Source organism: Orycteropus afer, unplaced genomic scaffold (genome assembly GCF_000298275.1).
Source record: "Orycteropus afer afer isolate SDZICR_OR568_19922 unplaced genomic scaffold, OryAfe1.0 scaffold00622, whole genome shotgun sequence".
Lineage (NCBI taxonomy): Eukaryota > Metazoa > Chordata > Mammalia > Tubulidentata > Orycteropodidae > Orycteropus > Orycteropus afer.
The window spans coordinates 1,151,709-1,164,855 of record NW_006922209.1 but is presented as its reverse complement, the minus strand read 5'-3'; the positions used below and the strand labels follow the sequence as shown (position 1 = coordinate 1,164,855).

The 13,147-nt window shown below is 42.9% G+C and overlaps 2 protein-coding genes across 2 annotated transcripts; one reads left to right on the top strand and one right to left on the bottom strand.

Moving 5' to 3' along the window:
* Positions 1-678: 678 nt before the first annotated feature.
* Positions 679-1,700, top strand: LOC103210544 (olfactory receptor 4D6-like). The gene has a single exon (XM_007956460.2). It carries the CDS (start codon positions 756-758, stop codon positions 1,698-1,700), a length of 945 nt encoding a protein of 314 aa, XP_007954651.1. The 5' UTR covers positions 679-755.
* Positions 1,701-7,350: 5,650 nt separating this feature from the next.
* LOC103210543 (olfactory receptor 10V1-like) lies at positions 7,351-8,304 on the bottom strand. The gene has a single exon (XM_007956459.1). The coding sequence runs from the start codon at positions 8,302-8,304 to the stop codon at positions 7,351-7,353; it is 954 nt and encodes a 317-aa protein (XP_007954650.1).
* Between the last annotated feature and the right edge of the window lie 4,843 nt (positions 8,305-13,147).

Here is a 13,147-nt window from a genome sequence, read left to right as displayed (position 1 = left end):
TTACAAAAGCTGTTCACCAGGCCTTTCTTCTCTGAGCTGCAGGTATGTTTGAACTGCAAACTACTTGATTCAGCCAGGTTCCTCATTTAGGAACTTACCGACCCAGTGATTCCAATAAACTACTAAGTGGTCAAAGTAAATCCCTGTGGCTCTCTCATCTGATACAGTGGTGAAGTGGAAAGACCACTGGTGTTAGGAAACTGATTTCTGTTCAAATTATTGATTTGCCACTTACTAATTCTCCAAGTACACAGCTGTAGGCAAGGCATTAACAGCTCTAAGTTTCATTTCCCAGTATATAAAGTAAAGATAATTATAATCAATCTATAAACCCCACAGAGACATCATGAGAATCCAAAGCAAGATGTGGTGTTGTAGATAAAAGCCTTTGATGAAGTATAAAGCATTATAAATACGTGAAGAAGATACTTTTCCAGAAGATAAATCATTTTAAAAATGGAGCACTATTGATTCATCTCCCTCTAGTTAGAATAAGGACACAGGATGCTCGGGTGTGATGGATCTTCCTGTCAACCCAGGGTATTTCCAACAGGAAAGAAGAATCGTCAGAGTAAAGAATTTGCAGTCTACAAAAGGAAAAGCACTAGGCCAGTTTTCTGAGCAGTCATGATTATCTGGATACTTAGAGAGCCTTATAACAGTAAGTAATAAATAATGGTGCTATCTCATGACACCATATTCCTCATGATAACATCTCTTCTCCCAAGGCAGACCTGGAACAGGGTTTCCCTACCATGGATGAGGGCAACCACACCCATGTGAAGGAGTTTGTCTTCCTGGAACTCACTCACCTTCAGGAGCTGGAGTGTTTCTTGTTTGTGGTCTTTCTTGTTGTATACATAACAACTGTATTGGGCAATATGCTCATTGTGGTCACTGTCACCTGGGAGTCCCGCCTCCACACTCCCATGTACTTTCTCTTGCGGAACAAATCAATCCTGGACGTTGTTTTTTCATCCATCACTGTCCCCAAGTTCCTGGTGGATCTTTTATCGAAGAGGAAGACCATCTCCTACAATGGCTGCATGGCACAGATCTTTTTCTTTCACTTTGCTGGGGGGGCAGATGTTTTTTTCCTCTCTGTAATGGCCTATGACAGGTACCTGGCAATTGCCAAGCCCCTCCACTATGTGACCATTATGAGGAGAGAGGTATGGGTGACCTTGGTGGTGGCTTCCTGGATGGGGGGTGGTCTGCATTCAATTGTCCAGATGGTTCTGATGCTCCCACTCCCCTTCTGTGGCCCCAACATTCTGGATGCCTTCTACTGTGATGTGCCCCAGGTGGTAAAACTGGCCTGCACTGACACCTTTGCTCTGGAGCTTCTGTTGATCTCTAACAATGGGCTACTGAGCCTGCTCTGGTTCCTCCTGCTCCTGGGGTCCTACACCGTTATTCTGCTGATGCTGCGATCCCACTCTGGGGAGGGGTGGAACAAGGCCCTCTCCACCTGCACCTCCCACATCCTGGTGGTGACTCTCCACTTTGTGCCCTGCATTTACATCTACTGCCGGCCCTTCATTACGCTGTCCTTGGACACAGCCATAGCCATCAATAACACAATCATTACCCCTATGGTGAATCCCATGATCTACGCACTAAGGAATCAGGAGATGAAATCTGCTATGAGGAGACTACAAAGGCGGCTTCAGTCTTCTGAGAACAATAAACCAGGGTGAGAAAATAAGACTGAGACTGGAAATCTAATTTTCTCAAACTTCTAGTCTAACAGTAAAAGACATCTGTTTCTTCTCTTGACAGTCATTTCCTTGCACATCCTCAGGACCACTCAACAATGCTGTTGTTGTTGTTGTTAGCTACGGTATAGGCTACTCAGCCTCATGAGGACTCCATGAACAATGGAAATGCTGCCTGGTCCTGTGTTACTCCCATGATGGGTTGTAGGTTGGACTGTTGTGATTTTGGAAGTAGCTCCCCAGACCTTCTTCCTAGTTGTCTTACCCTCGTGTAGAGCTCTTTTATTCATCATTTCTTCCATTTGCCTTACCTATACTATGTTCAAGAGCACATTTCACAAACACTCTGAGGATCCTCCTCTCCTCTCCCTAAGAAGAAAAGAAGATCCTTACTGGGTCTTGACTCTTAAAATGAAATGCAACTGTAACTCCATGTGACTCAAAGGATGAAATCTGTATCACTGAGAATTTAAAATAATGTGCTTTATTTGTAAAAATACTTTATATCATGTTGCTTAGATATTTTCCTAACATTGCTCTCTATAAATCATATAGCTATGCTTGTAATTGAACTATAAATATAATTTATAATATAATTTGTTTTTATTTGTTTAGCGGGTGATTCTAAGGAGCCTGGTAAGGTAAGTGGGAAGACTCAGTGGGGAAGCCTCCTACAAAGAGGCCAGCTGTTATTTCTGAAGTGTAGAAGACATGTTTGTTTCTTACAGCACCTCTGAAACACATGTCGAGAGGAACAGGATAAACATAATGAAGCATGGCTAACAGTCAATTGAATAATTATGGCTTTAAACTTTCTGTAATTGAAAAATAAGCCATCTGGTGGGAGTATTTCTCTGACTGGATGTTTGAATAATCATGATGAATCTTCTATTGGACTTTACAGTTCTTTTTGAAATCTTACAGTAGATCAGTGAGGCAGTTAGAGTAGATCTTATTATCCCCAACTTACTGTGAATTAAATGAAGTACAGAGGAATGAAATGCTTTGTCCAGTCTCACATAGGATACTGACAGCACACATTCTAGTGAAACTGGTTGAGTGGCCGGCCTGTGAAACAAAACTTCTTGGGTCAAACACAATTTCTACCATTACAGTCTGTGTGACCTTGGACAAGTTATTTAATCTCCCTGTGCCTCATCTTCCTTGTCTGTAAGCAAAGATAATAATAATACTCATCTTATGGATTTTTGTAAAGATAAATGAGTTAATGTACAAGAAAAAAAGAGCCTACTAACCCATGATAACACTATTTTCTCAAAGAGCATGAGGAATTGAGAATATACCAACCAGTATTAAAATGATCTCTTGGTATTCAGACTCAGCTTTAGTTGATGCAACCTTCTCCAATGTGGGTTCAACAGGAAAAACCATTTCATAAGACACACCAAGGAGGATAAACATTGGTGGTGACAGTGTTTGGAAAACACAGTCAAAGGCATTCCTCATCTTCGAGAATCATGACTGCATATTCACTTGTTACAGGCTATGAGCAAATCTGCAAAGAAAAGCTCACTTTACATTCATCAACTCAGTATTCTTCACAGTATTTGATCACTGAATGTTCATTTCCCCAAACAATTACCCAACTGGACTAGCATCCTACAGATAGATCATACTGGTCATGTAGAAGAATACTGCAGTAGAGCATGTTGTTGTTGTTATTTGCCATCGAATCAGCCCCGACTCATAGCGACCCCTCCTTGGGTTTCCGAGGCAGTATCACTACAGAAGTAGGATTGCCCAACCTTCCTTCTGAGGAGTGGCTGGTGGGTTTGAACCGCCAGCCTTCTGGTTAGCAGTAGAGCATAGGAGGAGCAAATGTCCATAAATGAACTTGGGCTTCTGTGATGGTTATGTTTGTGTGTCAACTTGGCTGGGCCTGGTTGAGTGGCTGGGCAGCTGGTGGTAGTTAATCCCCATGAGGAGACTGGCAATCAACTCCATGGTGGGATCTACCACAAGCAGCTGAGTAGCTGCCTTTGGGTATGTAGTCTGCTTCCTTTATATAAGGAGAAGCCTTTGGGAATGGTCTCTAGCCTATGGCACGCTTGGACCCTGCATGTAGCTGTGTCATTGCTCAGCAGCCTGCTATGCTCTGCCAACCTTGGGACTTACAATGGACTTAAGTGAATGGCCTGCCATGTGGTTTGGTAACATTAGGACTGTGCCTTTTGATTTATCAACCTTGGGGCTTTTCAGCCTCAGCAGCCAGCAGCTGTCTGAGTGAAGAAATGCCTCTAGCACCAGTGGGCTGGGAGCAGGAGGCAGAGCTGGACCCCAAGGTTGAGGGGCTTTCACCCAGCCCCTAGAGCTTGGCACTTTGAACTTGGACTTAAAGACTACAAATTGTAAGAATAAACTCCTGTTTGTTAAGGCCTTCCCATTTGTGGTATATTTCTTGTCAGAGTGGCACTAGGTAACTAGAACAACTTCCAACCAGTAGGAATTTGTTCAGTCATAGCTAACACAGTGAAATCAGAACAGACCTGAATTTGTAAAATATGGGTGCAATGGAGCAATAGCCAGATCACAAAAAATTATAGGTTGAAGCTCTGTGATGGGAAACTTAATACAGGGATAGTGACCCCTTTCAAGCCTGATGCAAGAGATTGGATTATTGCCAGGACTGTGGAGCGCAACACACATTCAAAGTTAAACGGCCGCCATCTTTGAGCTGGGCACCATTGTTTACAATGCTGCCTGTCAAGAGATTTGGTTGTTTACACACACACACTGCCCTTATTTTCTAGGAGGGTGATGAAGTTTCTTGCAGGCACCTCTTAAATTTTCCCATTCCAGTTATCATTCTAGTACACCCACATTTTACAAATTTGGGTCCATACCAGTTTTGCTTCATTAGTCATAAATAAGGCAGGAAAAACTGGTTCAAAGCCTGTAATGAACCAAAGAATTTATTTTGTATTCTTGCCATTCAAAGGAACAAAGTAAAATTTCAGTTAAATGTAGTAAGAATTCAGGTCATGGATTTTGCCTTTTAGGTTTGTGATATGTAGTAGTTAAATTTGTGTGTCACCTTAGCTGGGCCTGTTTGACTGGGCAGCTGGTGGTAGTTATTCCCCATGATGAGACTGGCAATCAACTCTATGATGGGATCTACCACGGGCAGCTGAGTAGCTGTGTTAGGGATGTGGTCTGCTTCCCGTAAGTAAGAAGCAGCTTTGGGAATGGTCTCTAGCTTATGGCATGCTTGAACCTTGCATGTAGCCATGTCGTTGTTCAGCAGCCTCCCATGCTCTGCCAGTCTTGGGACTTTCAATGGACTTGAATCAATGCCCTGCCGTGTTGTTTGGTAACACTAGGACTGTGCCATTTTATTCGTCAACCTTGGGCTTGTTAGCCTCAGCAGCCAGTAGCTGCCTGAGTGAAGAGATGACTCTAGCTTCAGTGGACTGGGAGCAAGAGGCAGAGCTGAAGCCCAAAGTCGAGGGGCTTTTACCCAGCCCCTAGAGCCTGGCACTTTGAACTCAGACTGCCAGCCTCCAAAAATTGTAAGAATAAAGTCCTGTTTGTTAAAGCCATCCCATTTGTGGTATCTTCTGTTAGATTGGCATTAGGTAACCAAAACATGTTATTTTTCAGAAAAAAAGAAAATAAAATTTATGTAGCACACTTTTTTTTTTTCACAGACAAGGAAACAGAGACACAGAAAGGTGATTTCTAGTTATTCTGGTATTACACTTCCTTGCTCTGAAGTGCCCTCTTACTAATCTCTGCACAGCTAGAATCCTAGAGACCTGTCGTGATACAGCTCAAATGCCCCCTCCTATCAAACTTGCTTTGAATCTCTTCACTGTCCCTCCTCTGAAATGTCACCACATTGTATCACTTAGTTCTTGGTGTGCTCGTGACTTATGTTTTTAAATCCCACTAGACAACTTCCTTGAAGGCAGGAACTACTCCTTCCCTTTGCATTTTACACTCTACCCACCAAAGGTGAGTACATACTAGAGTTCAATAATAGTTACTAAAATAATAATCACAAAATAATCAATGGGTAGAAGGATAAATGAGCTTGTTTTGATACCAGCACCTTGAAACAAATGACCACCATGAAAATGGTTATCATTATACTCAGACTACTATGAGTCCTTTCCCCACCTCACCGTGTCCAGTCACTGTTTTTCTTCACAGAACTAGCTTTGCTCTACCTGTATCCAGATTTGGACCAACATTACCCCCCTACCACCCAGAGAGGCTCAATTAGCAAAGCAGATTTTTCCATGTGATGCATACATGGCTAGGAATAGCCGGAAAGAAAGGGAAATGTGAAGTCTATGTATGTCTGTGCTCTGTGTGAGAGACAGAAAGATAAAGAGAGAATAGAGAGAGAGGCTGGGGAGAGACAGTGAATTCATATGGAGACAGATTGATCCTGGGTATAAAGGTAAGAAAAGGGAAACTACCAGTGCTTTAACTTTCACCATCCTCTTTAGCTGGGAGAGATTTTAGAATGGAAGATCAATTATTCAAAACGTCATAAGCTCAAAAAAAGTCACAAGCAAAGCATTTAAGCCATGGGAATTATAAGAGAGTGGTTGGCATAGTCCCGTTTGATTTTCACCTTACTCCTGACTTCACCTCTGAGCAGGTGACAATGTTGGGATTTGCTCAGACACAAGACCTGTGTGTGAACTCCAGTCTCACACAGCATACGGATAGCATACACTCTAGCAAAGTGGTTGAGTGCCCAGGCTGTGAAACGAAACTTCTCAGGTCAAATATCATTTCCATCATTACTGTTTGTGTGAGTTTGGACAAGTTATTTAACTTCCCTATGCCCCAGCTTCCTCCTCTGTAAGTACAGATAATAAGACAATACCCATCTCATGGATTTTTGTAGAGATGAATGAGTTAATGTATGCAAAAGAACCCTACTAACCCATTATAACTACACCATTTTCTCAAAGAGCACAAGGAATTGAGAAATGGCTCAAATATATCAACCAATATTGAAATTATCCTCTTGGTGTTGAGAGTCAATGTTAGTTAATGAAGCATTTTCAGTATAGGTTAAAATGGATAAAATATTTCATAAGCTGCACCAAGGAAGACAGACATTGGTGATGACAGCATTTGGAAAACACAAGGAAAAGTATCCGAAGGCATCTTAGATAGGATACAGACTTTACACGGGATAGTGAGGACAGTAATAACCACATTCAATGCTATATCTTATGTAAGAAGTCACAAAGCACTTTTGCTTAATGTACTTTTAATCTTCATAACTACACCAGAATTACACCCTAGGCTTGGAAGGCACTACACCCCAACAATAGGCTCAAACATTATCAATGATCAGAAAGATGGCACAAGATGAGACAACATTTTCTTTGGTTACACATAAGATTGCCATAAGTTGGCACCCACTCAACATCAATTAATGATAACAACATAATTGAGACCCTTCAGGTATATTAATCCCCGTTTTACATATTAAGAACCTGAGGTTGAGGAACAGACAATGACTTTTCAAAAATAATACAATCAGGGAGAACTAAAAGTATAAAACCAATGACTTCTTGGTTGCCTCCTCTGTATCTTTCAGATGATATATTCATTTGTCTCCCCCAACAGTGTTCCAGATGAACACTCAGAGTACTCGTTGTGTTTGGGGCAGCAAGAATCTCATCATTTCTCTCTTTAAAGCATCCTTAAGCTCTCTGTTCCTCATACTGTAGATCAAGGGGTTCAGCACAGGGGTGATGAATGTGTAAACCACAGGCACTACCTGGCCCCTACCAGGAGAGTAGCTGGAGCTGGGGCACAAGTAGATGAGGCTTCCACATCCGTACTGGAGGAGGACCACAGTGAGGTGGGAGGAGCACGTGGAGAAGGCCTTGCGCCTCCCCTCTGCAGAGCGGATCTTCAGGATGGTGGCCACAATAAATACATAAGAAATAGTAATGAGCAAGAATGGGATGGTGAGGGTGCTGACACTGACCACAAATAGAGTGGCCTCATGAACCCGGGTATCTGCACAGGCTAATCTCATGACAACAAGGACATCACAGTAGAAGAGCCCTATTTCTTTGCTGCTGCAGAAGGGAAGTCGGAAGATGAGCACAGTCAACAGCATGGCCAAGGTGAATCCCAACACGAGAGACCCCAGGGCCAGTTGCACACACAACTGCCAGCTCATGATGAGAGTGTAATGCAGAGGGTGGCAAATGGCCACAAACCGGTCATAGGCCATGATGACCAGCAGAATGCAGTCAGTGCTGCCCAGGAGAATGAAGAAGAACATCTGGGCACCACATCCAGGAAGGGAGATGGTTGTGTCAGGAGACAGGATGCTGGCCAGGGTCAGAGGGGCAATGGTGGAGGAATAGCACATCTCCAGGGCTGCCAAGTTGGCCAGAAAGAAGTACATGGGGGTGTGGAGAGAATGATGGATCCATATGAGTAGGGAAATGGAGATGTTGCCACTGATGCTGGCCAGGAACATAATCAGGAAGGCCACAAAAATCAGGATCTGCACCTCAGGGACTTTCGAAAAGGGGCGAAAGTGGAAGTAAATCATCCCGGTTTGGTTTGCATCCTCCATGTGCTCAAAGAATCCAACCTGCTAATGGCATGGGTCTGCCTCTGAGGATAGATAAATTTAGGAAATAGACAACACTGCTGGATGACCATGAACCTCTTGGCCTCACACTTCCCAGGCCTCCTCAACTCTAACCATCTTTACCTCCAGTCTAAATTCAGCTACTCATTTCCTGCAAGAGATTTTGTTGCAACCATCCAGAAACAATTTACAACTGATATCTTAAACCACAATAGCATATTCCCAGTTGGTAAGGCCCTTTCCTCCCAGCACTCTCATTCCTTAAACCCCTAGTTATTAAGATCATGGCCTATGGAGTTGGACTATCTAGTTTCCAACACCTGATCTGGCAGTTAACAACTGTATGACCTTGGGAAACTTGCTGAAACTTTCTCATTCAATCCCTTCATCCTTTCATCTTTAAAATGGGGATGACAGTATGGCACAACTCATAGGGTTGCTGTGAAAAGTAAATGTGTCTGGTCCCTAGTAAGTGCTCCATAAATGTTGAAAATAATCATTAATACTAAACTCTTCTTCCTCCTCAAGATCACCTTGATGTTTCAGGAAAAATAAAAAATCTGTGGCTGTGTAGTTGACTCTGACTCATAAGAGTCTCATAGGACACAGTAGAACTTCCTTACACAGTTTCCTAGGCTGTAATCTTTATAGAAACAGACTGCCACACCTTTTCCCATGGACTGCCTGGTGAGCTTGACTCACTGCCAGTCTTTTGGTTAGCAGCTAAGTGCTTAACCACTGTACCACCAGGGCTCCTTTTGATGCTTCCAGTTCCGTAAGTACTCTCCTTTAGGTTTACATCCTGCTGTGTCTAATATACACCTATGTTTCATCTTTTCAATTTGTCTTTCACCATTACTGTCACTATCCTCACCTACCGGACCTACCATCAAGCCCATTGTTGTTGCTGTTGGCTGCCGTTGATGGGCCCTGACTCATAGTGACCCATGCACAACAGAATGACATAATACCCAGTCCTGTGCCATCCTCACGATCATTTATGGATCAGACCACTGTGATCCAAAGAATTTTCACTGGCTGAGTTTTTGAAGTAGTAGAAAGTAGGCCTTTCTCCCCAGTCGCTCCCCTCTAGTCTAGAGGCTCTGCTGAAACCTTTTCAACATGATAGCATCACACACTTGCAGGAAGTGAGTAGCTGAATTTAGACTGGAGGTAAACATGGTTAGAGTTGAGGAGGCCCAGGAAGTGTGAAGCCAAGAGGTTCGTGGTCATCCAGCAGTGTTGTCTATTTCCTAAATTTATCTATCCTCAGAGGCAGATTCATTCCATTAGCAGGTTGGATTCTTTGAGCACATGGAGGATGCAAACCCACCAGCCACTCCCCGGAAGGAAGATGGGGCAATCTACTTCCGTAGTGATACTGCCTTGGAAACCCAAGAAGGGGTCGCTATGAGTCGGGTCTGACTCGACGGCACATAACAACAACAACAACAACAGCATCACACACACCTCCACTGACGGATGATGGCTCCATGTGAAGTACATTGGCCAGGAATTGAACCCAGGTCTCCCACAAGGAAAGTGAGAATTCTACCATGCTTTATGTAATAGCCACCATCTCTTTTCCAGGCTGAACATGACTAAAGAAGATCACAAAACTCACTGACTGGTGCCATGGCAAAGTTACAGTGGCACTATAAATGTTACCAATGCCCCCAATCTTCAGACCCTGATCACCTTCACTTGCTGTTCCCAGTCAAGACTATTGCAAATTTGGTCTTCTCAAGTCCTCTCTTCTGCTATCTCCTTCATCACTCGTAGCAGATGACCTGATTCCAATTTTCAGAAAAATAGTAGCAGAAGTCACCTGGAGGTAACACACCTCATTTTCACTAGCTCTGGTGTTATAATATTCACTCACTACCCATATATTTTTAATGCTCTCTTAAAAGTCTCCATAGAAGTACCTCTCCTCTATAAGGCTAATTATAGTCTCATCCCATCTCCTCCTTTATAAGGCTAATTATAGTCTCATCCCATCTGCTTCCTCATGGATCGTGAGCCTCTTTCTCCAATATCTGTCTCTGTTCCTGCTCTTCAACAGCTTCATCTCCCATGACACAAAGCAACTCCTCTTATCTTATATCATCTTCTACATGCGTCCTTGTCTGACTCAAGGGAAACTGGGTTTTTTCAGTGATCCTCAGACCCAACATTTCTTTTCCTGTTTAACTTTTACATTTTATCCTATATAATTTTTTATGTCAGTGCACCTGGCTTTTTATTTGAGGCATTAGTGGTTCAGTGGCAGAATTCTTTCCCTCCGGGCAGGAGACCCGGATTGGATTCCCAGCCGATGCACCTCAGGCACTAGCACCACTCATCTGTCAGTGGTGGGTTGCCTGTTGCTAGGATACTGAACATCCTTAGTCCAGGCTAAGAAGGACTAGAAACAAAGGCCTAGCAATCTACTTCTGAAAACCAGCCAATGAAAACCCTATGGATCACAATGATCCAAGCCACAGATGATCATGAGGATCGTGCAGGACCAGGCAGAGTTTGTTCCATTGTGTGTGGAGTCACAGTGAGTTGGGGACTGACTCCATAGCAGCTAACAACAGCAACAACAGGGTTTTATTGTAAAATAATCTATTTTAGGAGCATAAATATAAATATATTATATAAATGGAAACTTATTCTTGCCTTTTGTATCTTTATCCAATGCACTGAAGAGTGAATGAGAAATATCTTTGCTTTCCAGTTCCAAGTTTGCTCCTCCTCAGAGACCTAAAAGTGACAAGACTATGAACTTTGGTTGTAGCTAAGTGTTCTCTTCTTTTATCTATTTTATGTTTTTGCTGTTGTACAATACCTTACTAGCCGAAGGACAGGCAGGTAAACTCCAAGTCTCTTCTCACCCAGGAGATATAGGTGCACACCCTCTGCAACGTTGGCCCTCTTTAATGGGTCTCTTCCATGTCACCAGTACTGACTCCTTGGCCCTCATCCACAGTGAGTGCCCTTCCTTCTCCATAAAGACCTTTGCATACTAGGACTACCTTCCTCCCTCACAGAGTGCCATTTATAGGGCTCTTCATGAATCCATCCTTTGACAGGTATTTACTGAGCATCTACTATCTACCAAATACTATATGTGTAACTCAGAAACTAAGCAGATTACATTATATTAGCTGGTGTCCTAACAAACCATACCCTCCTCTTGCAAGGGGGGCGGGGGGGAGGGACAACTCTTTCTCCCTACTCTCAGCCAACCAAGAAATAAGTCATATTTTAAAAAGAGAAGGACTTTTACCTCATCTCTCACCCTTAGTAGTAGAACATCTGTTTTGAAGACTTACTTTAGTTAGTATCCTTGCCATAAATAGTTTCACTTCCTTAGCTACAGGAGCTTAAACTAATCTTCCAGTTCACGCATAACTCCACACCAGGAAGCCCTCGTGGGGTCAGAAAGCCTTAAGATTACTAGGGTGCATTGGTCCATTCCCCTGCATCTAGACCATTCATCAGCTCAATCTCCTGGTCTTTTCTTTACCCTCCTTACCTTCTGCCCAAAGAAACCAGCAACCACATCCTTCCCTGAGGCTGAATGAAGCACAGGATGGGACTGACTTCTTAATACCCTACAGTTTGTGGAGGCTGAGTCTCAGAGAAACCATCCATCACTGATGGAAACACACATCTAGGTCTTATTACTCTTTCCATGCTGCCTCTTCACAAGGGAAGAACGTGGAACTTTGGGACTTGCAGAGACAGAATTCTGAGTTATCTTTGAACCCTTACTTCTGATCACATTTCTAGAGAATTCCCTGCCTGCATTGGTTCCATAAATCCCCAAGAGACTAACTTAGCCTTCCAATTGACCATCCCCAGTAGGACAATATTTGAGCACAAACAAGAATTGTTTGGGGACATGATATTCTAAACTGGGTTAATTGCTACTAAACTTTGCTATATTGTAATGATTGCCTAAATTTTGGTTTCCTATAGTTTGGCAAAACAGTTTTAATTTGTCTAAGTAGAAGTTCATTTTTTGCACCTATTCAAATTCTCAGAATTCTTTAAAACTCAGTCAAGTGCCCTCTGTTAAATCCAGCCAATTCTGACACAAAAATTCCACCACCCTCCTCCCAAAAGGAAGAATATCCCCACTCCATGCTCTGTGTTTGCTTTGTGCCTACCCCTATGATAGCACTTATCACTCTATCTTGTGACCTTTATATTACTTGTTCCTCCACCCCATCAGCGATAACTGATTCAACTTGGAATTGTATTGCCTACTGTGGTGCTAAGTAAATAATAGATGCCTAATAGTTGCCATTTATACTGGGCTTTGGTGGTACAGTGGTTAAGGCATGTGGTGCTGCTAACTAAAAAAGTTCTGTGGTTCAAACCCACCAGCTGCTCCACAGGAGAAACATGAGGCAGGTTGCCTCAGTAAAGATTTATTGCCTTGGTAACCCTAAAGAGCAGTTCTTCTACTCTGTCCTGTAGGGACACTAAGAATTGCAATTCACTGGATGGCAGCAGGTTTGACTTTTTTTTTTTTAATCATTGCCATTTATTCTACTCAGACTCATGGCGACACCATGTGATAAAATATAGAACTCATCCATAGGGTTTTCTTGGCTATAACCTTTATGGAAGCAGATCATGAAGGCTTTCTCCTCCACCACACAGCTGGATGTGTTCACACCACCAACCCTAATGTTTGCAGTCGAGAGCAAACCACGTCTGTCACCTGAGGACCTGAAATAGATGGGTGTTGCTGTTGTTCTTAGGGGCCATCAAGTCAGTTCCGACTCACAGTGACCCTATGTACCGAACAAAACACTGCTTAATCCCG

Coding starts and splice junctions, on each gene's coding strand:
- LOC103210543 (XM_007956459.1), bottom strand. CDS start 8,304: ATGGAGGATGCAAACCAAACCGGGATGATTTACTTCCACTTTCGCCCC.
- LOC103210544 (XM_007956460.2), top strand. CDS start 756: ATGGATGAGGGCAACCACACCCATGTGAAGGAGTTTGTCTTCCTGGAA.